At 40.1% G+C, this 27,374-nt stretch overlaps 1 protein-coding gene across 2 annotated transcripts in view; it reads left to right on the top strand.

Annotated features, from left to right (window-relative positions):
* The first annotated feature begins 569 nt into the window (after window positions 1-569).
* Window positions 570-27,374, top strand: part of dgkb (diacylglycerol kinase, beta) — a 61,427-nt gene continuing 34,622 nt past the window's right edge. Inside the window, exons 1-16 of one of the 2 annotated variants that reach the window (XM_061675743.1) lie at window positions 570-650; window positions 2,496-2,638; window positions 4,982-5,058; window positions 5,840-5,860; window positions 6,007-6,154; window positions 7,336-7,473; window positions 9,609-9,658; window positions 11,927-12,001; window positions 12,974-13,093; window positions 14,055-14,172; window positions 15,526-15,614; window positions 16,259-16,375; window positions 19,202-19,300; window positions 20,874-20,975; window positions 23,266-23,339; window positions 25,404-25,478. In XM_061675743.1, the coding sequence (XP_061531727.1) occupies window positions 2,554-2,638; window positions 4,982-5,058; window positions 5,840-5,860; window positions 6,007-6,154; window positions 7,336-7,473; window positions 9,609-9,658; window positions 11,927-12,001; window positions 12,974-13,093; window positions 14,055-14,172; window positions 15,526-15,614; window positions 16,259-16,375; window positions 19,202-19,300; window positions 20,874-20,975; window positions 23,266-23,339; window positions 25,404-25,478 (1,388 nt within the window). In that variant the 5' untranslated portion in view covers window positions 570-650; window positions 2,496-2,553. Of the gene's footprint in view, window positions 651-2,495; window positions 2,639-4,981; window positions 5,059-5,839; window positions 5,861-6,006; window positions 6,155-7,335; window positions 7,474-9,608; window positions 9,659-11,926; window positions 12,002-12,973; window positions 13,094-14,054; window positions 14,173-15,525; window positions 15,615-16,258; window positions 16,376-19,201; window positions 19,301-20,873; window positions 20,976-23,265; window positions 23,340-25,403; window positions 25,479-27,374 lie in introns of those variants that run through there. The other variant, XR_009768497.1, reaches the window with a different exon arrangement.

Genomic DNA, 27,374 nt, shown 5'->3' with positions numbered 1-27,374 from the left:
TTTTGGTGTTACCAAATATGAACAATCGTTGAAAACCCCATTACGCTTGTTTTCTGATTCCAAAACTAGTTTATAAATTTACAGTGTAATAATATGATGAGGTGATTCGGCTGTTAGGCTGTTACAGCCAAACAGGACCCCAAAAAAATGATGAGGTGATTAAAGTTTGTTATGGTTTCACAGTCATAACGGCCCTCTGTGGGAAACCGTAACTACGACGTGGCCTGCGACAAAAATGAGTTGTACACCCATGCTCTACTGAATGACTGCCATCTTTTTAAAAACTTGACTCTCTTCAGCAACTACTGGATCAACCAGTTGATCACCCATTGGATCACTACCATCCCTATTAATAAAATATGCATGAAAAACATTCCTCAGCTTGATGGATCCACTGGATCCAACTGGATCAGCGCAGCCTCTTCTTCTCCACACTCCACATCTAATTACCATATAAAGACTCTTGCCTCAGCGCCCACTAGATCCCCCAGTGGATCACCGCCGCCTCCTCTTCTCCACCCTCTAAATGAAAAACGCGTACACTCCTCCCCGTCCTCAGTACCCACTAGCTGGATATTCCATTAGAGCATCCAGCGGAGGTGAGGTGGGCTCATCTGGGAATGTGATCTGCTTCCTGGACTCCGCCGGAGGTGAGAGGCGGCGTGTTGACCTCATCTCGTCGTCCGACCGATGCATGCGTGTCGCGTTGTGTGCGTGTGTGTGTGTGTGTGTGTGTGTGTGTGTGTGTGTGTGAGAGAGAGAGAGCGAGAGTGTATTTGTGTTTGTGGGAGTGAGCGTGTGTGGAGGCACTCTCCATCTCCTGATGGATGCAGCACACTGAGCCATGCGCACACACGTGAGGATGCTGCTTCTCTACCGTGCCTCGGAAACACAAGATAAGCTTGTTTAGGATATCGGGAAGATGCAGTAAGCTCTGTGCGTGTGTGTGAGTGTGTGTGTGTGTATTTGTGTGTGTGCAACTCAACACTTGATGATGTTTCAATAATTGCTGCTGTTTGCATGCATCTGTGGGGACTACTTGCAGTTATTTGGGCTTGACTGTCGAAACACTAACAATAACGATGCGCAAGCTCTGTGGGTTCGCTGCAGGTCCCCCACTGGATTGTGCAGTTTTGGCCTCAAAACAGCTGCAACAAGCGATTAATGCGGGCAGTGTGTATGGTGGTCTCATTAGGAGTCTGTGGGGGGTGGGGGGGTGGGGTGGGGGGGGTGGGGGGGGGTCTGCACGTGCCGTTATCATAGCAACAGCTCGGTCTGATGATGCCAGTTCGCCACAGCTCAGAATGCACACACACAAAAAAAAGAAGAAAAAAAAAAACAGACTCCTCCACTTGCACTTGTTGCATCATGTCAGGATGCAATCCCGAATATCTACCTATGCGTGATGGGGCCTTACTTCATTAATATTATTATTATTTTTAATGTACAGTACTGCCAAATCACAAGATAAGTTGTCTCAAGGCACTTTACATACAGAGCAAGTCTAGAACCACACTGCGCTCACATTAGAGACCAACTGGAGCCCACTTATAGTGTAGAGTGAATCCCCATTTATTGCAACATGCCTCAAAACTCACGAATGTTTGTTCGCATGTGTATCCTAGTGGAAAAAAATATGTATTTTAGGTGTACCAAACGCTACCCCTTAAACGTCAGTAGTGTCCCCTGGAAAGTTTTTAAAACATTTTTGCCCCCAAGACGAGTTTTAGTGGTCGACGTGAAATTCTGTGGACACGCTCATCGTGACAAATAGGCTCAAGGATCACGCCCGAAGTCAGCCATTTTGGTTTGAAGCAGACATTTTGGATGAATTCCAGGGCTCGTCCTTTGACAAAAAAAAAAATGTTGAAAATAAAAAATTCCCAAACCCCAGTTTCACCAGTCGACACGAAATTGGGGGGACATTTTGATCAAGACAAACTTATGGAAAAGTCTCAATGACCCATGCTCGAAATTGAACAGGAAGTCAGCCATTTTGGTTTGAACGAGACATTTTGGGCATATTCCATGGCTTGCATTTGGACAAAAGAAATTTGCCCCCGACGTGGTTTCGTCAGTCGACTCGCAACTGGGTGGACATGTCGATCATGGCAAAACTTAAAAATATTTAAGGACCAATTCCTGAAATTGTACAGGAATTGAGCCATTTCGGCTGAGCGTTGAACATTTTGGCTGACTTGCACTTTGACAAAAAAATGTGCTCCCAGCACCAGTTTCACTGATCTACACGAAATTGGTTGGACATGGAGATCATAACAAAGTGCATGAAAAAGTCTCAAATACCAATCCCTAAAACTGAACAGGAAGTTGACCATTTTGATTTGAAGTGCACATTTCGGGCAAATTTCAAGGGCTTCTACTTTGACGAACTCCAACTAGGCAATTGGGCGCCAGTGTCTGATTTGAATGTGACATATTTATTTTCCTGCCAATGTTCTTCTACTCCTCTCACTTTCTTCGTCTTGTCCAAACAGCCTGCGTTGAGGCTGCTCGTTCGTTTGGAATAAGTGTGGCAAAAATGCTGCTCGGTGAATGCTGAGCACCATGACGAGCGGCCAGGACGCTTGGGTCACGCTGACCCCAGCAGAATTCGCCCTCTTGCAAGAATATACTCAGTGTGAGTATTTATCATTTCATCCATCCATCTATCTAGCTACCCATCCATGTTTAGGTTATTGTTTTGTTGACTCCGTGTACTCAGGAAGTCTGTATTGCATGTAATGTTGTTATTATTGTGCCTTTTCCCAGAAAGGACTATCCTCGGCCTTCTACTTGTAATTGGCAAGGATAGTTATAAAGGATAGGGTCAACACCACCTGTTGCCAGCAAAAGCATTTATATTTTTGGAAAACAAGTTTTTCTGTGAAGCCGGTTGACTTCCGCTAACTATATGAACCAGTTTTTCCAAATAATAGTACTTTTTTTCTTCATAAAGAAATACAACGAATACACCAACACACAGTATTTCCGTCATTTTGGTTGGAAGCAATCATTTCATGCAAATTCCATGACCTGCACTTTCATGTGAAAAATAAGCCCACAAAACCACTATCAACACAAAATTGTGTGGTCGTGTCTACCACAACAGGACAATCCCTGAAATGGACACTGAAATTGACTTTGATATTTTTCAATGAGTTCCACTTCATTGTTGGCTGACGTCACTCATGACTGTTGGAAGCTGTATTTGAGTTTTTCCAGAAAACTCTTTTGTATGGAGTGTAAATAAAGTGATGACGGCACTGAACTCCGACAAGCGCGGCTCAGTTCGATTGAACGGCGCTGCAGTCACGTTTTCTCTTTTCCAATTTCCTCTTGTAATGATGTGCACCACCATGCTGATGATTTTGGCGCCGAGCTGGAGACGCTGAAGCGTTTATTTGAGCACCGCCAGTGATTTATCATGCCGCTCTCATCGTGCCGTGCCCGCGGTTTACGTTGCCATCCAAAATGTTGACGCGCAGCAAGATCTAGTGTGGAAAGTATGTGGGGGATCCTGGCAGGACGTCTCACGCTGCCCACACGTCGTCTCAACTTTGCTGGGACTGTCAAAGCCTGTGAGGGGGCTAAGCGTTCCAAACAACAGAACTTCCTCTGGGTGAACAATCACAATGGAAATCGGCCAAAACCATAAAGAAATTCACCAAACTAGGATGGCATAGATTTTTGTCAATCAGAGGCACTGGTGCCGGTTGCAAATATTTTCTAACTCTGCCGTGAACTAAACCCTCAAAATACGGCACCATCAAATCAAAATGGCTGACTACCTGTGCGTTTTACATCAAATGTCCGTTATTGATTTTTGCGTGCCCTGTCATGATGAACGTGCGTGCCAGATTCAGTGATAATCAGATGAAACTGGTGCCGGGTGCTAACATTTTTTAAACTCTAGGCGGGTCGGGATGGAAATCGCTGAAAAAACAAAATACCCGAGTACTTTTATGTTCCAGAGAATAGGTTCTTATTGATTTTTGTGCTTACTGTCTTTAAGAACATACAGTATGTGCCTTAAACCCAAACATTATCACGCGTTTTCACAGCATATTTTGTGTCATGATGAAAATGTGCGCTGGATTTCTTAGCAGTCCGATGCGGATCCGGATGCTAATGTTTTTTAACTGTGGGCGGGCAACTATGAAAATTCCTGAAAAACGCCGCTTTCAAACCAGCGTACTGTTATGACGAACATGCGTGCCAGATTTTGTGTCAATGTAATGTGCTGGTACCAGTTTGACTATCAGCAGTGTAAAGTAAATCATTGAGAAATGTCCCCTTCAAAACAAAATGCCCAACTGCCATTACGTTTTTCACAGAGTAGTTTCCTATTAGATTTGTGTGTGTCCTGTCATGATGAATATGCCGGATTGAGTGATAATCGACCAGACTGGTACCGGATGTTAACATTTTTTAACTCTCTGGTGGGTCGCATCCTTAATTCCCAGAAATATGGCCCCTTCAAACTAAAATATCAGATTACCTGTGGATTTTACAAAGTAGGTTCCTACTTTATTTGCGTGCATCCTGGGATGATGAACATGCATGCCGTACCCTCTAAATCCCCTAAAAAGCAAATTTAGTTTAAGACCGAATGCAAAACGGAGTGAGCACCGAGTCACACATTTGTATCATTGTGTTCCAGCAGCTGCAGTAGGTTCTAGAATATTCTACGCTTGCACATTCGTGACACACAATAATGCCTCCCAACAATGACTTTATGTGGCCAAAGTGCTGCTTCACTGCAACACTCTCGTTTTAATAAGATCTGCAGAATGTGAGACACACACACACACACACACGCACTGCATTATGGATCGTGTTGCCATGGCATTTACGAATGATGACAAATGGCTCCAGTATACTGCAATGAACATCATAGATGAGCTGTTGCAATGAAGCTACACACACATGTACACACGCACGCAGCCTGAAGCGGTTTTGCGTGTCTTTGATCTGTCGTCAGACTCCACCAAGAAGCTGAAAGATGTGCTGCAGGAGTTCCACGGCGATGGCGTGCTGGCCAAATACAATCCAGAGGAGGTTTGTGTAGTTCATCACCTAGCAATCCAACTCACATTATTATGCATACCATGTGTCCATACAATATGCAATGCAATATATAATCTATTACAAGGCTCACAATGTTCACAAGAGTTCTCATAGGAAATAATGGAAATACAGTGAAGCCTGTGGTGTACTACACTATGCTATGCTACGCTACATAAAGTTTCATGATCACATCATATTTTTCTAGTTTTCTAGTTTTCCATCACCGGTGCGCTTATTCTCGATTTAAAAAAGAAAAAGCCAAAGATGTATTGTATATATATATATATATATATATATATATATATATATATATATATATATATATATATATATATATATATATAGATAGATAGATAGATAGTTTTAAAAATAATAATTTAAATTGAAAATAATTATTTAAGGCTTTAAATAAATAAAAAAATAAGTTAATGAATTAAAGGAATGAAAACATATTACCCAATAAAGTAACAAAAATGTTTTGGTAAATTTATATTCTCATTTTGTAAAAATTTAACATATTAATTAAAATGCACAAAAGATAATAAATCTACCTATGTATAATTGAACCCATTAAAAATGTACTATGTAAAAGTTGTTTGCTTGGTCAGGAGATTTGCCAACATCATGCGTGATGACACTTTTCCAAAACATCGGCGCACATTTGGTGCATTTCACTGTACCGAATCTCGTGGGCAATCCGTGTATATAGATAAATACTTTACTATTATGTTACGCTACAGCTTGAACTCGTATGGTCTCTCTTTTTTGACAGAAACAGGACATTCTCAGCCAGGTGAGTGTTACTTCCTACCTTTCCCCCTGAGATCTCCTTCATTGATCGAGGCCCCCGCAGGCTGTGGAAATGTGAATTGATCGCATGTTTAAAAGAACAAACAAGGCCAGTCATTCTTCATGCTGTGTGTGTGTGTGTTAAAGCAGGAGATTGATTTTGAGGGCTTCAAGCTATTCATGCAGACCTTCCTGGAGAGCGAACTGCCTCAAGAGTTCTGCCAGCATCTCTTTATGTCCTTCAGCAACAAGGACCACCCCAGCCCGTCCTCGTCCTCCGACAAGCCCAGAGTCTCCGGTAAGGGTTTACATGAACAAACCATCACTTGCATTCACTTCATAGCTACTCTAGGGTTTCACTTGAAAACGATCTGTTTGATTTGTTTGGCTGCCGGGAAAGTGAAGATCGAGTTAGTTGTATATGTTTGTGCCTCGGGATACGTGTGACTCGACTTATGAGTTTTTGGAGATAAGCACCCATCGTTGGGACACATTTCTTTTTTTTGCTTTGATTTGCGAGCGCCAAAATCGAGATGCGAGTTGTGTATCGGTCGCAGTGAAATCAACTCAAGTCACTTCACAACGAGCAGCAGTTTGGCAAACAGAATTAGTGAAACATGTTTTTTGGTTTGTTTTTTAAAAGAGCTTTTAAGCTGTTTGAATGCAAACTGAGGAGAAACACATGGAGACAGATAATATACCAATATTAGGATGACAAATACTTACTGAGGCGCTCAGGCTGTTACATGTGTAGTTTATCCGCATGTCTGTATTATACTGCCCCCACGTGGCCAAAACAGCATAATGCCCATTCAATTGAAGACAAAAAACGGTTTAATTCTTTACATTCTAATTAATTATGTTATTTAATTCATTTTTTATTGTATTTTTCTGTGCAAAATAATTAATTAATACATTCTAATTAATTATTAATTATATACTGGCTGTTTTTACAAAGTACAATTTTACAGTGCGCTACTTTTCCTCATATGTATGCTGTTTTGAGTTATGAGCGTGGTCACGGGACGAATTAAACTCATATCTCAAGACACTACTGTACCTATAATCCTTTGCAGTTGTTTGAACGCATCTATTAAAATGTTCTTTTGCCTGTCTATGGTGTTTCGCATTATATGTTAGCATTAAGCCCTTTCACCCTTTCGAACTGGTGCTAAGGAATCATTTTAAAAAAGTGTGTTTTAATAAGCTTAATTGTCTTTGGAGCATGTGGGAAACAGAACAAAAACATGTTTTTTCTGTGTCGTGGATTTTCACCTTCATAGCGATAAACAGGGGCTCACTATAAATGTCATTATACTCGAACGGGCTTAGTGAGTCATTTCAAGGGAAGCTTTTCGCAAATCCGCAGCTGTGCTATTGACGGAGGCCGCCGTTGCTGTATGACTGATGTCAGGCCTCCCTACCAACATCAGGCCCTTCGCAGTTGACATTTGACTTTCTGTGCTCGCTCCCCCGCAGGGCTCAAGCTGATCAAAAGCAACTCAACCCCCCTGAGGACGAGCGGCGTGCCCGGCCCGCCGAGTACAGTGCAGCTCAAAGACATCGTGTGCTACCTGTCGCTGCTGGAGGGAGGACGGCCCGAGGACAAGCTGGAGTGTCAGTGCCGACATTTTACACAAACCGTATGCGACACATCGGTCTTCAATACACCATTTGACCATGTTTGGAAGCAGTCGGTGGAAGAATGCGAGTGGACTACCGCTGACCTTAACTTAAAACGATGACCCCCAAAAAATAAAATAAAATTGGGGGGGTTGCACTACTGTTATTGGTGAAAAGTCCAATAATGAGGTTTATAGAAAACGAAAAACACAACAGACAGAATTTTAAATATTGTTATCCATTGTTCCTTGTTCTATTATTAGTCAAATTTTACCAAATAAATCATTTCGATGATTTAATGCAGTGATAAATCAATGAATAAATCAAACAATTCTGCTTGGAAGTCCCAGTTGTGCAGTTTAATCGTGTAAACGGCGATCTCTGCTGGTTGGTCTGAGAACTGCATCTCTTTTATTCTGTTAAATTTGGTTGTTTACTTCCGTTTCGCGCGATCGCCATTTTTTTTTTTTTTTTTTTTTTTTAAACCTCCGACCGCCATTTTCCTGCTTTCAAACGGCAGTTTTGTAATGTTTAATGGCAAGTGGTGTCCCAATATGTTGACATCCTGGATTTTAATCAACTTTATTCGACGCTTTGGGATATTTACTCCCAAACCGTTGGTTTGAAAAGTTAAGTTTGTCTGTTCCTCTGCTATTAATGTGTGAGACAAACAAACTACTGTTTGTTTAGTGACACCACGTGCTGTCACAAAACATGCTGTATTCCCACTAAATTCCCACGAAAATACGTTGATATTTTAGTGGGAATTCACATTCCATGTAACTTGTAACAACTATAATAATAATAATAATAATAATAATAATAATAATAATAATAATAATAATAATAATAATAAAAATAAAGGTTAAAGGGGGAAGTAGCTCAAGTGGTAGGGCGCTCGCTTGGCATGTGACAGGTCGTGGGATCGATGCCCGCCTTCTCCCCTGTGGCTCTCGGCAGCCTGCTTGGCCTTTAAAGGGCGGCACGGTGGACGACTGGTTAGAGCGTCAGCTTCACAGTTCTGAAGACCCGGGTTCAATCCCCGGCTCCGACTGTGTGGAGTTTGCATGTTCTCCCCGTGCCTGTGTGGGTTTTCTCCGGGCACTCCGGTTTCCTCCCACATCCCAACAACACGCATTAATTGGAGACTCTAAATTGCCCGTAGGTGTGACTGTGAGTGCGAATGGTTGTTTGTTTGTATGTGCCCTGCGATTGGCTGGCAACCAGTTCAGGGTGTACCCTGCCTCCTGCCCGATGACTGCCAGGATAGGCTCCAGCACGCCTGTGACCCTAATGAGGAGAAGAGGGTCAGAAAATGGATGGATAAAGGTTAAGAGTTTATATCCAACAGGGAAGTTGTTTTTGGTAAAAAAAAAAAAAATCAGTTTATCACTAAATACATACAGTAGGTGGCAACCCTGCTGAAGACATGCTTTTGATTGAATTGGATGGTCAGTTATAGTCACTTAATCAAGCATTCGTTGTGTATGTTATTAATTCATAATCGCAAACAAGAAGGGTCTCGAAGTTGCGGGCATTTTCTCACCACGATTACGACTATCAGTAATGTTGATTACGATGATTCTTGATAGCCATGTTAATTGTGAGCATGAGTAAAATTTGTTTAGAGAACATGCTGTCACCCTGTCTTGAACTGCTTGACATGAGATTCTCATGATCTCATTTCGTCTATTGTTTCAAAATCTAGGCTTGGAATGAGCTTCATGGTTTCTTTGTTAACCTTAATTAAAAAAAGGGAAAAAAAAGCATTTTTTGCTAAGCAGTACATGCAATGTTTTCACATGTATGTCCACTTTAATAAGTTGTCAACATTTTTATACTTGTATTGCCTTTTTTCCATCTCGACAATGGCTTCCTTGTCGGCATGTCCACTGACATCACTTGCTGTTTCCAGTGTACGCACCCGAAAAAAGAGGCCTTTATCTCCTCGTTATGGACCCCTTACGACCTCATGATGTCAGCAGTGTTATCTTATGTAATTCCTAATCATATGAAAGCCATCTACAGTATGTGCTGCTCAAGTTGTGCTGCTCAACCGCAATGATAATCATGAATAGGTTATAAAAGCACATGATGTCCCCCCCCCCCCCCCCGATCTCTCCACACAGTTATGTTTCGCCTCTATGACACCGATGGGAACGGCTCTTTGGACAGCTCGGTAAATATTTTGTTTGAATTTTTATTGTATTTATTGGTAATATAAAACATGTATCTAATTAACTGATGTTAATAGGGAGCAAGTAGACTGCTATCCAGCTAGCTTGTGGTCATCTAAAATGTCTATTTGATTTATCAGTTTGAGAGATAAATCGTGGTGTCTCGCTATCTCGATCTGTTGTCCTTTAAAATATCCGTCTGCTATATCTTGTGGTTGTCTACTATTACAGATGCACTTGTACTTGGAGTAATGCTCCGATACTACGACACGGATACCACTTCGGAGTCGGTACCATGTCGGTTGTGTGGAAATACCTCCCAGTGTGTAGGGTTAGGCAACTAGTTTTCATGAGTGGTCGCCCGTTATCGACTAGTTTTTCTGCGAATCGCCGGTGAATTGGCTCCGATAACAGCTAGACAAAAATAATAAAATACTACCTCTTAGACGTGTAGCGGTACCTAGGGGTGTTTGGGTATTAGATGGGAGAAACGCTCACCTGTAAATTTGTAATATACCTTGCACACTCGTGTAATTATAATTTCATGACTAATATAGATAATTTAGATTAAGTAACAGCTTGTAGACTGAAGCATCGATGTCAGCGCATGCGCAAAGAGCAAGGCAAGCATTCTCTGCTTTTTGTTTTGTTTGGTGCATTCTCAACGGTAAGCATATCAGCAATTCTGGTGTGCATAGTATTATACATAGGCAGAAGGAAGATTCAGCTGCGAAGGTGCGTTTTTGGAGGTGCATATCACATTCAAGTTGAGAGCGTATCATACATGAGAAATTGTGGTACTTATAGTTTTAATTTCATATGTACCAGTGGATGAAAAGGCATAGTATTGGGAGTCTCTGTTGCAAAATGCATGCAAGTTTTGACAACAACAACAAAAAAATCACGTTTCCTGGTACAAAGTGATATCTAGCGGCCAAGCCGTAACAATACAATATATAAAGTTTATACATTGTCTTGTACAATAAAACGTAACTAGATGTGTATAATTTCATATGTACCTGTGGATGAAAAAGCGAAGCATGGAGAGTCTCTGTTGTGGAAATACGCAATGAGTACAGTCAATGAATAGAACCAACAGCCCATTACGAGGCTCAATCGCCTGATGTGCGGCAGGCAATAGTGTTTTGTTTTTTTGTTGTTTTTTTGTTTTTTTTGCAATTGTCTAGTTCAGTCGCTTTCGGACATGTTGCTCGGTGTGTGGAAGCCTTAAGGTAAGCACTTTGTCAGCCGACTGCAAATTATGCTCTGCAAAATGGATGATAAACTCAGCTCAGGCGAGCGTTGTGGTAAGCAGCAATATTTTGGAGCCCCGTTGCCATACTCCCTTCACGAAGTGCCAATATGGCAGGTCGAGTGAAGAGAAGTAAGCAGTGGTGTAAGAAAGTATTATTTCAGTTGTGCTGTCAGTTTAATTTTATCCTAAGAAACAGTCATTGATTTGTTTTTCCGCACTTTTTCGTCTGTTTTTTACATAGTGACCCCCATGTGTTCAGATTGAGACGCCACTTAACTGAAATGCTTTACAGGTGACATTTAAGTGAAATGTGTGGCAAGACTATTAGAAAAACATGCAGTTGCATGTTTAAATGTCGCCAATGATTAGTTGTTACTCTAAAAAGTGTTATATTTGCATAAAACTTATGCCATGTTCAGGTTGTGTTTATGAACAGTATTTGAATTAAAAAAATGCATTATCACGTATCGGTACTTGGCATTGGACTTAAAAAGTAAGTCAATCTAAAATAAAAAAGGTGGTATTAGTGCATCCCTGTCTACGGATGGAGAGCCAACATTGTATATCCCATCATTAGAATCCCATTATTAGCGTTCCATTATTAACTCTGAGATCCCATTATTGTCTCGAGTGGGAAGAGCACAAGTGCCCAGAACACTAAGTAAAACACAAACAGATCTCGGTTAAGATTTGCTCAGTTAACATTCCCTATATACTTTTTAAAAAGGTGCAGTCTCGAGCTCCGATTTAGAGTGAAATTACGTATTATGATGAAGGACCTCAACATCATCGCAAGCCACCTTAGTGTTGCACTTTGTAATAATGTCAGCTGCTCTGCGCCTGCCTGGAAAAAACAACAACAACACAAAAACACTGCAATTAAGCCACTGAGCTCTTCACAACGCCTCCAACGACATTTCCAACCTGTTATTACATGTCCCCCATCAGCCTGTTTACAACAGAAGGTTACAAGGCCAGCTAAATACTGTGTGTGTGTGTGTGTGTGTATGTGCAGGAGCTGGAGCACATCATCTCGCAGATGATGCACGTGGCCGAGTACCTGGAGTGGGACGTGACCGAGCTCAAACCTGTAAGAGGCCAGACTAGAAATGTTTTTTGAACTCCGGTAGAATTTCATTGAAACCAGAGGTTTGTTATGTAACCCCTGCTCGCTCGCTTCTCGTCAGCTGCGCTCAATATAAAGTGTCATCTTCAAACATCCAGCCAGTATTGAGTTGTCTTAAAAGCATCAATGACCTGTTTAATTCAATTCAATATTGGATGAAATATATGAGATGTGACCGATGAAATGTTAAAATAACGTGGAATACGTATGATTTTCATTTGAAGGGTTAAGACTGTGTAACAGAAATAGAAAACTCATAAAAAAACTATTAAATATACAGATACATAAATAATAAAAACAATACAATTATTTAATACAAAATAACTAAAAATACATTTTAATATAATAGTTACAAGCATTTAGCACTTAAAATAGTATAAAATAAAAAAAATAAATTGATAAATGTTTTTACTGTTTACATTATTTGTAATATTTCAGTTTATTTTACATTTTCTGTTATATTTACCAAATAAATATATGTATATGTTTTATATTTTATTTTTGTATAATTAAATTTTTGTTGCACAAATATCATAAGTGAATACATATATATATATGTATATTATATATTTTTTACTAAAATAAAAACTATAAACACAGGTATTTGACCTGTGTACTGTATACATATAAAATAGAAGCAGCTCAGTTATATGCTAAAATAGTGGGACACGGTTGCCCAAAATCAGGCAATAATATGAAACAATATGCATAGTAATACATGGATGGTCAACCGATTTAATTTTAAAATACAGTACAATATGTTTATTACAGTCAAGGTGATACCCCAGATCATACGGTGCAACCAAAAAATAAAAATACTATTTGATATATTTTCATTTGACATCACACTTGGTGACGTGAAGAACTAGAACCGCGTCCTCCTTTTGACATTTTCTGTTCTTGTTTTCTCCTCATGCACAATTGTCATATGGTTAGATCCTGCAGGAAATGATGCAGGAGATCGACTACGACCGCGACGGCACCGTGTCTCTGGAGGAGTGGATCCAAGGAGGGATGACCACCATCCCGCTCCTAGTCCTGTTGGGTCTGGAGACCGTGAGTGTGCAACGGCGTCTGACACTGGCACATATTATTCACATGAAATTATTATTTGCAATTAGAAATAGAAAAGGGACTGTAGGACCTTTTCAAGAGCTTGAGCGCAGTTAAATTAGTAGACACTAGATGGAAGCATTTGACAAGCATCTGTAGAAATCATTTTCAAGTTTTTATTTTATTTATTAATTTTTTTTAGAGTTACCGTTTGTGATATATTAAAGTTTTTTTTTAAATTATTATTGTGACCGGGAGATGCTTTTCCAATGATTTTTCTATTATTTTGGGTGATGATTGCTATGTTATTAATACAAATTATAGATATTTCTTGGTCATTTCTAGTGGGCAAAAATGACCCAGAAGCCAAGCCAGGTTTAATTCAGATCTGATCAAGATTGCACACTTGACAGCAATTTACATTTTATATGGAAAATTCAATTTCAGTCTTTCAATGTCAGTGTGAGTTTGTTGTTTTTATGGGTCAAGGACTGTCCAGTGAGTGGAAAACATGGAAGACATTCAAAATACCTTACAACAGTAAAATAATAATGATAATACAGGTGCTTGTACGAGTTTTATTTTACATTACAAAAACATATACTGCATACTGCATTTATACATCCACATTTATATGACCCAGAAGCATCAAAGTCAAACCAAGTTAAATTTTGCATCTGCCATCAAAATTGTTGTCCAGTGAGTCCATGGAAAACATTTTACAATCACTTGAATTCAGTCCGATAGCACAAAATGATTGAAAACAAACAATCAGGTGAAACTGTTTACCGACAGTGCGAATTTTCTGCAATGATGAACTTAATTGTGTTTTGACAGCTGACCTGCCTGACAGTAAAACGAAAATAAACGTATGCTTATCAGATAAGTGACCCTGCAGCTACTTAAACTCTACTTATAGTGTGTGTGTGTGTGTGTGTGTGTGCGTGTGTGTGTGTGTGCACAGAATGTGAAAGATGACGGTCAGCACGTGTGGCGTCTGAAGCACTTCAACAAGCCAGCCTACTGCAACCTTTGTCTCAACATGCTCATTGGCCTCGGCAAGCAGGGACTCTGCTGCTCGTGTGAGTGGAGCCGCACTGCAACACACACACACGCACGTACACACACACACACACACACACACACACACGCGCTCGCTAAACCTGCTGCATTCCCAATAATAATAATTGTTTTGCTGACATTTTTTTAAATGAGTCAACCTTAGAAGTGTAAACAGCACATTTTCAACCCACAATTTAAATGTACAGGATATTTATTTTACTTACTGACATCAATGTGCACTGTACCGTAACGGCCACCTTATTTCCATACATGCATAATGAGCGTAGGATATTTAAAACAGGTTTTTTTTTGTAGACACACCTGCAATGCAGCTCCACCAACACCACCACAGACAAGCAAAAAGTAGAATGACTTCTTTGTAGAGCACTTATATGAATCCATTTAATATACATTTCAACAAGAACCTAGAATGTGCAGTGTGATTGTATCAAAATTTAAGTATTGAGATAGATGTTGTCCCTATTGACAAATTTTCGCTCCTGAATAAAATTTTTAAAATAAATAAATAAATAAAAATAAGAGGTCAGTGACCTAATTGGCAAATTTTTAAAAGAATATCTAAAGTAAAAAGTTTTTTTTTTAAAAATCAACGTGAAAGTAACTTACTTCTTTGGGAGATATTCACTTTTAAATAAAAAACAAACGAAATTGAGGGCTTTCTGAGGAGAAACTATTAACTTTTAAATGAAATACAAATAAATTACTAATTTAAATATATATATTATTTAATTGGTGGATAACATTTTTGAACACAGTTCAAATAAATTACCAAGCTAATTAAGACAATTACATTTTTGCCATATAGTCACTTAAAAAGAATTTAAAAAATCAGCACCAATCACTTTTAAGTAAAAAAAAAAAAAAGCAACACTAATTATTTTTAAAATTGGATACATCTTTTTTTCTTACGACAGTGGATAGTTTAACATCACAGTAGTAAAGATAAAAAAGGAACTCTGTTTAGTGATCTCGTCTAATAGAACCAGTTATCGCATTGCGTATAGCCTATTGCTGATTTATTGCACGTAATAATGAAAAAAAGTGTGTATACTCAGTTTATGGTTTCATGATGCTTTAATGGTGCGTTTTCGCCAGCGCATCCTATTAAGTGTGACATATTTTGCGCGAAATGTTCTTCATAAATACAACTGATGTAAATGTGAGGCTAAAAAAAACAAACAACGGAATAAAGAATCAGACACCTCTCCAGTGGTCACGCAGGCTTCATGTTGACGCAGCTCACTTTGTTTGTGCATTCACCAGCACGCCGCTCACACTCTTCACAAAAATCTTTTTTTCCCCCCCCCCCCATTTAATTGCCTTTGATGGTGTTGTGGTGGTTGTCTCTCCAGTCTGCAAGTACACGGTCCATGAGCGCTGCGTGGCCCGCGCGCCGCCCTCCTGCATCAAAACTTACGTCAAGTCCAAGAAAAACACGGAGGTGCGTCCAATTGGAGTGCGGCGCACTCGTCGGTGCGCTTGCGTTCTCCGAGGGCCGCCGAGCTCTCTTATTGTCTGCTTAGCATTGCTAATTAGCAGCAGTAAGCGACTCATCCAGACCTGTTTGATTTCTTGTAATTGTTTCAGCACTTGTGTTTTTTTTTTTTGTGAGCCTTTTTTTTCCAGTGGTGGGGAGTAACCAAGCATAAATACTATGTTATTTGTACTTAAAGGGGAAATAAACCCAACATGTTTTTTTTTTTTTTTTTTTTTGCAAGAATACGTTGTATGTGCCCCCACTAGTCTAAACACAATATTTTGATGAATATTGCGTTTGTGGAATAAGAATTAAATAGGATAATTCATCAACTTTCATTTGTCTCAAGAGCCCCAATGTTGGGCTGTGTCACCCGCTGCTGTCGACTGAAATTAACGTACAAATACTGGTAAATGTTTACTTTTGTACTTAAGTACATTTCAAGGTCTGTACTTGTTTTTACTTTCACTCAAGTAAAGGCCTTGAATCGGTACATCTAAGTCTTGTTTTACACAAATATCTGTACTTGTACTTAAGTATGAGTGTGAGTACTGTACTTTTGCCACCTCTCTTTTTTTCTTCTTCTCACCATGTCTTTCCTTCTGCAGGTCATGCATCACTTCTGGGTGGAAGGTAACTGCCCCACCAAGTGTGACAAGTGCCACAAAACCATTAAGTGTTACCAGGGTCTGACTGGGCTCCACTGCGTGTGGTGTCAAATCACGGTGAGGACACTGGGTGCGTAGAGAATTGTAGGATTATAAGATTTACAACCCCAATTCCAATGAAGTTGGGACGTTGTGTTAGACATAAATACAAACAGAATACACTGATTTGCAAATCATGTTCAACCTATATTTAATTGAATACACTACAAAGACAAGATATTTCATGTTCAAACTGATAAACTATTGTTTTTAGCAAATAATCATTAACTTAGAATTTTATGTCTGCAACACGTTCCAAAAAAGCTGGGACAGGTGGCAAAAAAGACTGAGAAAGTTGAGGAATGCTCACCAAACACCTGTTTGGAAGGATATCACCAGATGGGCTCAGGAACACTTCAGAAAACCAATGTCAGTAAATACAGTTCGGCGCAAAAGCCATTTATCAACAACACCCAGAAACGCCGCTGGTTTCTCTGGGCCCAAGCTCATGTAAGATGGACTAAAGCAAAGTGGAAAAGTGTTCTGTGGTCCGACGAGTCCACATTTCAAATTGTTTTTGGAAATTGTGGACGTCGTGTCATCCGGGCCAGAGGAAAAGAACCATCCGGACTGTTATGGACGCAAAGTTCAAAAGCCAGCATCTGTGATGGTATGGGGCTGTGTTAGTGCCAATGGCATGGGTAATTTACACATCTTTGAAGGCACCAGTAATGCTGAAAGGTTTTGGAGAAACATATGCTGCCATCCAAGCAACATCTTTTTCATGGACGCTCCTGCTTATTTCAGCAAGACAATGTCAAACCACATTCTGCACGTGTTACAACAGCGTGGCCTCATAGTAAAAGAGTGCGGGTACTAGACTGGCCTGCCTGCATTCCAGACCTGTCTCCCATTGAAAATGTGTGGCGCATTATGAAGCGGAAAATTACGACAACGGAGACTGTTGAACAACTGAAGCTGTACATCTAGCAAGAATGGGAAAGAATTCCAGCTACAGCGCTTCAACAATGAGTGTCCTCAGTTCCCAAACGTTTATTGAATGTTGTTAAAAGAAAAGGTGATGTAACACAGTGGTAAACATGACCCTGTCCCAGCTTTTTGGGAACGTGTTGCAGCCATAAAATTCTAAGTTAATGATTATTTGCTGAAAAGAATAAAGTTTATCAGTTTGAAGATTAAATATCTTGTTTTTGTAGTGTATTCAATTCAATATAGGTCGAACATGATTTGCAAATCATTATATTGTTTTTATTTATGTTTAACACAACGTCGCAACTTCATTGGAATCGGGGGTTGTACATAAGGACATTTCTGCCGATTGCTAGTCCCTCGGCGTGGATGGGGGTAGGCGAGCACAAGCGGGTAACAGCTACTGGGAACGCACAACGGGGTTTCCGACCTGAACTGGGGCCATGATTGTGAGAGGCAGGCAGTAGCGGGCTAGAGAAACTCAGTAAACTCAGTAATTTGGCCCTTCGCCAGTGTGCGAATGAGGGAAATAGTCACCTCGCTACACCCCATTTCAGCGCGCCATTGGCGCTTGGGGAGCGTGCATGCTGATTGCTGGAGAGTGTACCAGCGGCCCATAAAGCAAGCCGGTCCACCGGGAATCCTCTCGGTGCTCCAGATTAGCCATTCTGGGCTTGGTGAGGACACAGCAACAAGCGGCCATGTCGTTGTTGTCTTGAGTTTGCTGCTCCTTTGCCAATTTACACTTGCACAAGACGACACGTTTAATAATTGTGTGAGGGTAAAAACAAGAAACTAAGGAAAAAATACAGTACAATTACACCTGTTGTCTCTCTTGGAAATGGTAATAATTAGGACTGGGACTTTAATGCATTCTTTTCAATTCAGTACGGTAAATCCTCGTTCGCAGGGGATACGTTCCAGACCCAAATGCACTGTAGAGGGAACATTTCACTCTTTAGAGGCAACCCCTTATGGGACAAACCGAAAGTCCCAGCAAGAACAATAACAGCATAGAGTTAAAAAAAAAAAAAAAAATCAATGATGTATCAATGTGAATTTTCTTTTTTCCGTCATATCCAACTTCAATGTTTTCATAATCATTCTTACCTTTCTTTGATCGGCTAAGAAAGCCAAATGGTTCAACTGCCTTATAGTTATGTGCTTGGTGTGGTCTATTTTGACTTCATACCGTACATGATTCTTTGCCCTGAAAAGGGTTAAAAAAAATGTTTTAATTGTTTTAACCGCACCCCCGCTTGCTTAAAATACATTTAAACTTTTAAAACACACTTCAACAAATGAAAGCACACTTTTTAAAGTATTTCTTAGCACCTGTTCTCACTCACTCACTCGCAGAGTTCTCCAAATAAGAGGCAATGCGTGCTTCCTTCAAGCCGTTCATTTGTCACTCCCAATTCCAGTTGAAGTTGACCGTGTATATTTAAAAAACAAATTTTCAACCAAACAATATCATTTCATCTATCAAATGCCTGCTAGCTTAATGCTCACAAACAATGCAAAACTCCATAGAGGTGTAAAACGGAAATTAGCATACTGGTAGATGTTAATTGTAAAACCTTCAAACGACTGCTACTAACACAGAGCAGCAAGATATGCAACAATACTCACAGGCTAAATTATGTTCAGTTGTGGCTGAAAAGACTTTATTTCAAGCCATCAAACTCTTAGGACTCTTACGACTATAGATGCAAATTAATAACCTCATGAACAATCCATATTTCTCACAATTTTTACTGCTTTTTGCTTCTATGACTTGTTATTGTGTCAAGCCTTTATTGGCTGGATGAAAAACTACTGGAGTATAAAAAAAAGACTCGACTCACGTATTTAGCATAGCTGTTACAGTAATTCTAACCCTTCAAACAACTAATGATACAGTTCTCCTCGCAGCTCCATAACAAGTGTGCCTCGCACATGAAGCCCGAGTGTGACTGTGGACCTCTGAAGGATCACATCCTGCCGCCCAGCTCCATCTGCCCTGTCGTCTTGGTGGGACCCTTTTTATTTTTCTTCGTTTGACACTTTATTAGGTACACCTGCACACCGGCGTTCTAAAAAAGGAAAAAAAAAGATAATGTTTTGATTCATTGTTGTAGTAGTACTGCATCATACCGCAATACATATTGTTAAAATAATATCAATCAAAATGTGATAAATGTGCAGGTGTGTATGACAAAGAAGCTGGTGACTCTAATATGTCACATCTACCTATTATATATTTTCTCACTAATATATAATTGATCTCCTGTGTAGTAATATATTCTAGATTTGTTTTTATAATTTATTATGTATTATTATATTATTATTTTATATTAAGTACAGTCCCTTGAAAGGTGACAATTGTAGAAATCAATATAATGTATTTAATAATTTTAATTATTTAAATATAATATCTACTTTCTTTTATGTACGCATTCATTTATTTTCCGTACTCATTGCACTCTAAAAAGCGCAGACTAACTCGAAAAGCACTGTATAAAACCAATTTGCAATATCAGAACATAATTTTAAACATAATTATAATGACATATTATATAGTAGTTCAAGTAACTGCAGAATTTGACGACCTAAATGAACCCTTTTTTAAACTTCATTCAATTTATACGGTTACGAGTGAGAGATTTTATGAGCCGCCATACTTTTCGTCAGGAAATAAAATCCAACCAACATTTAAAAAAGTTCTAATTGATGAAAATACAGTGGCCCCTCGACTTACGAGTGACCCGAGTTGCTGCTTATTCGTTTTTCTTATCGGGTATCAGGTATTCTTTTGTGTATTTGGTGTAACTATTTTGATTCTGTGCTGCGGTCTTGGCCAGGTCATGAATGAAAAAGAGGTTTAAAATCTCATCATTTAGTTTTTTTTCCTTGGTTAAATAAAGGAAATTGATTGATTGATTGAGAGTTACGAGCAAACGTTTTTGTTTCGAGCGCTAGATGGTGGTAACAACAAGCAACAGTTTGGCAGAAAAAAAAAAAAAAAAAAGCTCTTCAAAACAGAGGTCAAGTGTGCTAACTTCAAGCTCTTTATTTTTATTACAAGCTTTATTTTATTTATTTCCACTCCCAAAGGAAGTTTATGTTATTTATTTAATCAAATTACAACTAACTTTGTCTTTCGAAAGCTCGCTAGCTTAATGCCAACACACAATGCATAGCGCCATAGACGTGCTAACGAAGGTAGCATCGATGTCGCTGTAATTATAAACCTAAAAAAAAAAAAAATGTGCATTTGAACACAAACCAGACAGTGCATACAACAATACTCACAGGCATATATTCTTTAGCATCTGCAAAAAAGACGATTATATTATTGCAGCTTGGTTGCAATCATCAAATCTACGTGTAGAATGTCTGTTTGTATTATACTGCCCCCTTGTGGCCACGGCGCACACGCCATATATTTAATTTACCGTAATGGTGTTATTACTGTATGTTTTTATAAAGTACAGTACTGCGGAGTGCTATTTTTCTAAAAAGATGTTACAAAAAGTTTGGTTGATGCTGTTTGGGGGGGCGCTGAGGGACGTAGGACCAAATTCTGGATGCGTTGGTTTTGCAGGAAAGGCAGTCGACGCTAAGGAAGGACTCAAGGTGCAGCCAGTCGAGTCGCGGAAAAGTACAGCGAGCCAACTCGGTCACAGTTGATGGTCAAGGCCTGCAGGTGATGTACTGTAAATGCATAGCCCCTCTGACGCCAACGTGCCACTTCATTAGCTACACTCATGAGAGCCAATAGTGTTGTAAAGGTAGGGCAAAAATGACGCTTTGTAAAATATATTCAACAACAGTCTTTTCTTTTTACAAAAGTATAACAGCAATAGTTTGTCTTCTTTTTAGGAAGTAAAGGACAAGTGCAACAGTAAAAATTTGAACAGTGTGAATTATTTAGCACAATTATTTTTCCAGAAAAATATGTTTTCTGCTTGTGTTGCATAGGTTTTAATATTTAATTTAACATTTAATATCAGGAATGGATTTAATACCTCACGTGGTTGCCGATTTCAACAGTCGTGAGAGTGGCGGATGCCCTCATAGGGCGGCGTTATAACTGAAACCAGATGAATGTCTAATCTCCTCATCATATAATTACATAATTGCCTGCCCTGCATTATTATTATCAGTTTTACTCACAAATTGACAGGTAACTCATTTTGAAGTCAGGGAAAAGTGAAATATAAATCCTCTTAATTTGTCCCAATGGTGTTGCCTTATGACCATCTCATGCTATTATTAAGATGATGTTGTGTTTAAAAAACACATGCAACAAAAGCGCTCTTGCTACTAATATGTTAGTACGTCAGCTATGGCCTGAAACACGAAATGTGCTCCAGCCACGCTTTGTTGATTTGTTGGCTGTTGCGGTCCACAGCAGCAGCTGCGAGCGGCTTTCTTTTCCCGGCTGCCCTGTCCATGATCCTCTCCTGTGATATCCGTCAGCCATTACGGCGTCCGTGGCGACTGCTCGTCTAGCAACGGCGATGATGAATCGCATCCCGCGCCACATCCGTCTCTGCCTCTCGCCGGCTAACCAGCGTAATAATCAAGATTATTATTTATAATTACAGGAAGTAATGGATCACTTCGGGGCTAGACGGGGAGCTCGTTAATTCCCCTCTCGGCCTGCTGGGTTAGCAGACAAGGGAAAGTTAAGCGCTTCATCTGTGTCAAGAAGGGAGGCGGGAGCGGGGGGTGGTTGGGATGGGAAGGGAGTCTGACGGCGGCAAGGGCCCCGTTCAAACAAGGCCCGGCGGATTAGAGCTTGTTTAGGTTGGCGCTTTGCGCGCTTCGGCCCGCGGCGCTCTCTGAGAATGGGAAGCGATTCCCCCACGTCACAGCAGACCAAGCGGCTGCCAATTAACACACGCTGACTAACGTGTTTTGAGGGTACAGTCATCTCTCGCTATTCGCGGTGGTCAGGGACCAAGACCCAATGCAAAAATTTGCAAATTGTAAACACCTACCAAATAAACACAACACAAAATATAGAATTACCCACATTAATAGTTGAAACCCTAAATATTGCCAAACTAAGATCCCAAAACACTTGAATATAATTTCACACTCATTTTACAATATTACCCTTAAAAACCGAGTAGCACCTTGACTTAAAAGTTTAATTCGGTCCGTGACCAAGCTCAAATCTCACTTTATTCGTACAGTCTAGCTTTTCCCCAGCGATTTGCTACTCGCTGATTCCAAAGCCCTCTACAGTATAATATAAGTACTGCTTTGGCGCCATCTTGTGGCCTCTTGGTGCCTAGGAACTATGTTGAGGTGCGTTGGGGCACTTCGTGTAGTGTGTTGCTGCCATCTTGTGGCATCTATAGGTAAGTCACAATTTGCTGTTCACGGAGGAGCTCTGTCCCTTGGGACATTATATATGAAATCATTTTCCCCATTGCAATGAATTGAAATGCCATTGATACATTGCAGCTGCACAAAAACACCATTTTTGTGTTTGTAATAAAAAAGTATAGGACTGTATAGTCTAAATACTTGAAAGAGAATAACTCACTTTTAGGTATGTTTAAGTTACTGCTATCCTCAAATCTTATTTCAGCAATATTTACATTCGATTTACAAACAGTTGTTGTTAAGATTTTCAAACATGAAATTATGAATAAAATCAAATCAAATCAATATCAGATTGATCCTTAAAGTGGAATCATGGAATTCAAATATTGCTTCTTTTATTATTTGTTTTGTTCAGCTAACAGCAAAGGTTCAGCATTCATGTTTTAGGTCATGACAATTCCTAGTTACTGTATGCATATCTGTTTGAAATTACTATTGTGCACATTTACTGTACCAAGGCCTTGTGCGGGTGCGATGCAGCCTCACTGCACGTGCGCGCTCACACTATTTGAGGGGCTGCATCTTGAAAGCGAATTCCCGGGAAGCGTCCTGCAGTCTCCAAACACTGACGCTTTGTTTTGACATCTCCCGGTCAGATCACGACAATAGAGGGCACTCATCCGCTGCTGGTGTTTGTCAATCCGAAGAGCGGTGGCAAACAGGGAGAGAGGTGAGTACACAGTTTGTCTCTACAACAACAACATAAAACTTCACCACCTATGCCTCTGGCCTGGAAATACCTCAGATATTTGAGCTTTATTTGTGCTGTTAAAATGTTCGTTTGTGCTGCTTTTGGGGTTTTCAAAGGATTCGGTTGGCCAATCTGAGTTAATTTGCTCTAAATTATGCCCAAAATAGTCTCATTTGTTAGTGCTTCATCTCTGATGGATTGGGGCATTACATTTTTTTAGTTTTAAAGATAAAAGATTGATTCAACTTAACTGCTGTGTTCAACACATACACACAATAAAGAAACAATTTCATTTCTCCCAATTCAGCATCATCCCTCTGTCTACTATACCTGTTCATATTTGGCATTAATGTGTTGTTTGAAGGACACATGGACATATTCAAATTTGCCCTAAAATGGCAGCTTTAAACCAAGATGGCTGACTTCCTGTCTCGTAAAGCGTTTTTTTGTGGGTCTACTCATACCCACCAAATTTAATGTTAAGTGAAACTAGCTAAGACCTTGCAGTGCTAACTTATTAGAATTTTGTGTTTTACTGCGAGTCATCAAACTTTGCCTCCATGCTCCGCCCACGCGCAACTACGACAACTCAAATATTTTGTGATTTTGTCTCGTCTATCTTTCTACTAGATCAGGATCAAATTTGGTAGCAATCGGGCAAAATCTCTACGGTGTGTCCTTGAATTATTTTAATTTATCCATCTGCTAGCTGTTTTCATGGCAGAGTTCCCCATATTGCCAACCATTTTAGAGCATTCTGAGTGATCCTTCCAGACTTCCATAATGTTGTGTTTTGTGACAATATAAGCACATAAAAAAAGAAAAGAAAGAAAGAGTAGACTGTTCTTTCACCAGAAAAAAAAAAGTTTGTTTTTAGCATTTTCCGTTCATTAGTAATCAGCAGTAGTGGAACATTGGCTAGTTTCACCAATATTGTTTACTTTTGTGAAACCTCAGACTATAAAACAACAAAAAAGAAGACTGGACAAGTGCTTTTGATGGCACAATAATCATTAATTTACAGATATATAACGAACTGTAAGCGGCACTGACTCACCGCATGGCAGTGACTTTTTTTTACAAGGTGTTCACCATGAACTGCGTCATCTTTTCTCACGATCGCGACACATTTCTTACAACCTAATGCAACACACATTATTCATACCATACTTATACAGTACATACTCAGCTTGAATGTCCTTCTTTCATTCCTACCCTTTAAAAACTCACTTAACAAATATATTTGCCGGTGGCAGTAAACGGTTGGATTCCAGTTGACCAATCCAGTATAAATGTCCACAAGAGTGAATGAGTTAACCACCTTCCAGAATTTGCCTACATGACCTTAAAATTGCTTTTTCAAACCAAAAATTGTAGACTTCGTGTGGCTTATCAGGTAGCTTCCTGATACTTTTGGATTTACTCATGAAGACATGCCGACCAAATTTCATGTTGCTGATTTAAAAATAACTTCATGGGCTAAATTTTCAATAAACATACATAACTGTAAATATAGTGAGTTTTTGCGTGTGGTGAAGTCACCAAAAAGGTAGGCTATTTGGCCTAAGAATAATAAGAAACAAAGCAATTTTAACACATACTTAAAGCATGTCTTCTTTTGGCTCGCTTTCACCACCCCAATCTGTGCTAGCAACCCCCACCTCGCCACCCGGACCCTCTCTGTAACTCCGGGCTAATTGGGTTATTACTGAAACATCATCACTCGCTCCTTATTACGCCGGACCCCCCCCCCCCCCCCCCCCCCCCCCCATTTGTTTAAATTATGAGATCAAAATATGACTTCAGCCAGTTGACATAATGAAATTGGAATTAAAATGAATTAGTCTTTTCTAATGGCCTCTCCTCAAAGAGGTCTCAGGGTATGTCCCGCCCCGCCGCCGGCCAGTCCGTCTCGCCGCGTCACGCTTACGGGAGCGATTTGCCTTCGGGCCTAGTGTGATGATGACGAATCATGGCTGTGTGATGTTGATGCCTTATTTGGTCATGTGACACTTCTGCTTTGGTCATGTGACACATCTGCAGGATCTACAGGAAGTTCCAGTACCTCCTAAACCCGAGACAAGTGTACAACCTGGCAAAGAATGGACCCATGCCGGGGTAAATATTGAGCCACAGTCCCCCCTCAAGAAAGTACACACATTCAAAGTCACACATATTACAGAGTATAGAACGTGAGAATGGCGACTCTAAGTTGACAAAAATAGTAACTGCACCTCACATGTATATTTTGTATTAGTATTGTTGTTTAACAATTCAAACTAAATGTTTACCTGAATCGATGAGATCATTTTCTAAATAAATTCAAAAAATATTTTATAGACCTCTTCCTAAATTATTAGTTTTGTTATTTATTTTTATTCTTCTTAAAACCTCATTTCTTTCTTGATTTTGTTTGACTAAATTAAATTCATTGAATAAAATGCCCTAATTAGAATTTCCAGGCTGTACCACAAATATGTCAACCCTGTTTACACTTTTGATTAACAACTGATTGTTTATGGGAGACAATAACCACAGCCCAGAGACTTTTTGCCATTCACAAGCTAATTGCCATCGCCAACGAGGTGCTTTTGTCCAGGAAATAAACATCCTCGGGAATATTGATGGCTTCAAAAAGTAGTCTGGGAATCATTTTCAGTATTCTGCAATGCTGCACATCCTAAATATGTTCATCTTTGAATGCAACCCGAACTAAGAATTACAAAATTAGTATTTTCTTAGAGCCAAACACAGCTCATTTTTACTTCTAAACTTCTTCAAGGACAGGATAGCACTGAAGGAAGACACAGTTCAAATCTTGTCTGCTTATTATGTTTTGTTTAGAAATGCAGTGACATTTTGCATTGCCCATACGTAATAGCCAGCATTGCATGCAGCAGAGGCCTTCAGTGCTTACGCGTGTCTGCGATACAACTTGTGATGGTGCATACAGACGAGCAGCTAGACGTGTGGCCGGTATGACGTTTCCAGACGGCGGCCGTCTGTGATTAAGGCCATGAATGTTTGATTTCCACACGTCGGGTTCCCTCTCTTGGCCTTCGGCATCTGGCGTCGCCGTCGTGTCCGCATTGTTGTTTGGCTTCGATTAGCCGAGCCTCAGCGCCTTTATCAGGAATAAAAGCAGAGCGGCACACGCCAGACGCAAAAGGGCTGCCGCCTCGTCGCCTTCGTCTTTGCGTTATCACCCCAAAAAGCTCAGAAACTTCTCAGTGGCCTCGCACCGCCACATCCTGGTTAATATTTTCGCTGGCGCATTAGCGGATTGGACACTGCAGGCCGCGCGCACACCCTGCTGCTGTCAATTAGCTCCCCGGCTAACGCAATAAGCGCAAATGAAGTGTTTGCTTCTTGCTCTTTAAATGGGCCCAAAGTTGCCTTTCATGTGCGCGACCGTCTGTTTGCCTCCTTAATGTGGTTTGCCCGTCCCAGCCGGGGTGTAATTGAGCGAGTCATTTAGCCGCCATTCGGGCCTTCATTCAGTTAGGGCTTTGTTATTGTGACGGAACGGAAGACGTCCGACTGAACATTGGCCGTCCTGATCTGATTAGGTCTGCACCAGGCAGCAGATGAGTGATCGGCAATTTTATTATTATTATTAGAAGGGGTGCAGTGGCGTGGTGAGGACTCATTCATTGGTTCTGATGTATGGCCAAATAATCTGTATCACTGACTCTAACTTTGCTTAAAACTGCACAAAAAAGTCCATCAATACCATGCAATTGATGTACGTTATTAATAATTACGTGCCGTTGCTGTAACTTAATACAAAAAAATATACACCTGAAGTACACAGAAGTCATTTTAACATTAGCATTTTTTCACATGGTGGACCTCTTCAGATTCTAGTTTTTGCTTTGGAGCTTTCCTTTCCTTTCCTTTCCTTTCCTATTTGAGTGAGGGGACCTGCTGTACTTTGAGGAAAGGTTGTTTGAATTCGAAAAATGCTTAGGAAAGGTGCCTCCATGCAACCTTTAGGCAACCTTTAGCACAGGT

Source organism: Phycodurus eques, chromosome 4, assembly GCF_024500275.1.
Source record: "Phycodurus eques isolate BA_2022a chromosome 4, UOR_Pequ_1.1, whole genome shotgun sequence".
Classification (NCBI taxonomy): domain Eukaryota; kingdom Metazoa; phylum Chordata; class Actinopteri; order Syngnathiformes; family Syngnathidae; genus Phycodurus; species Phycodurus eques.
The sequence above is the reverse complement of the archived record's forward strand: the minus strand, read 5'-3'. Positions and strand labels throughout refer to the sequence as shown.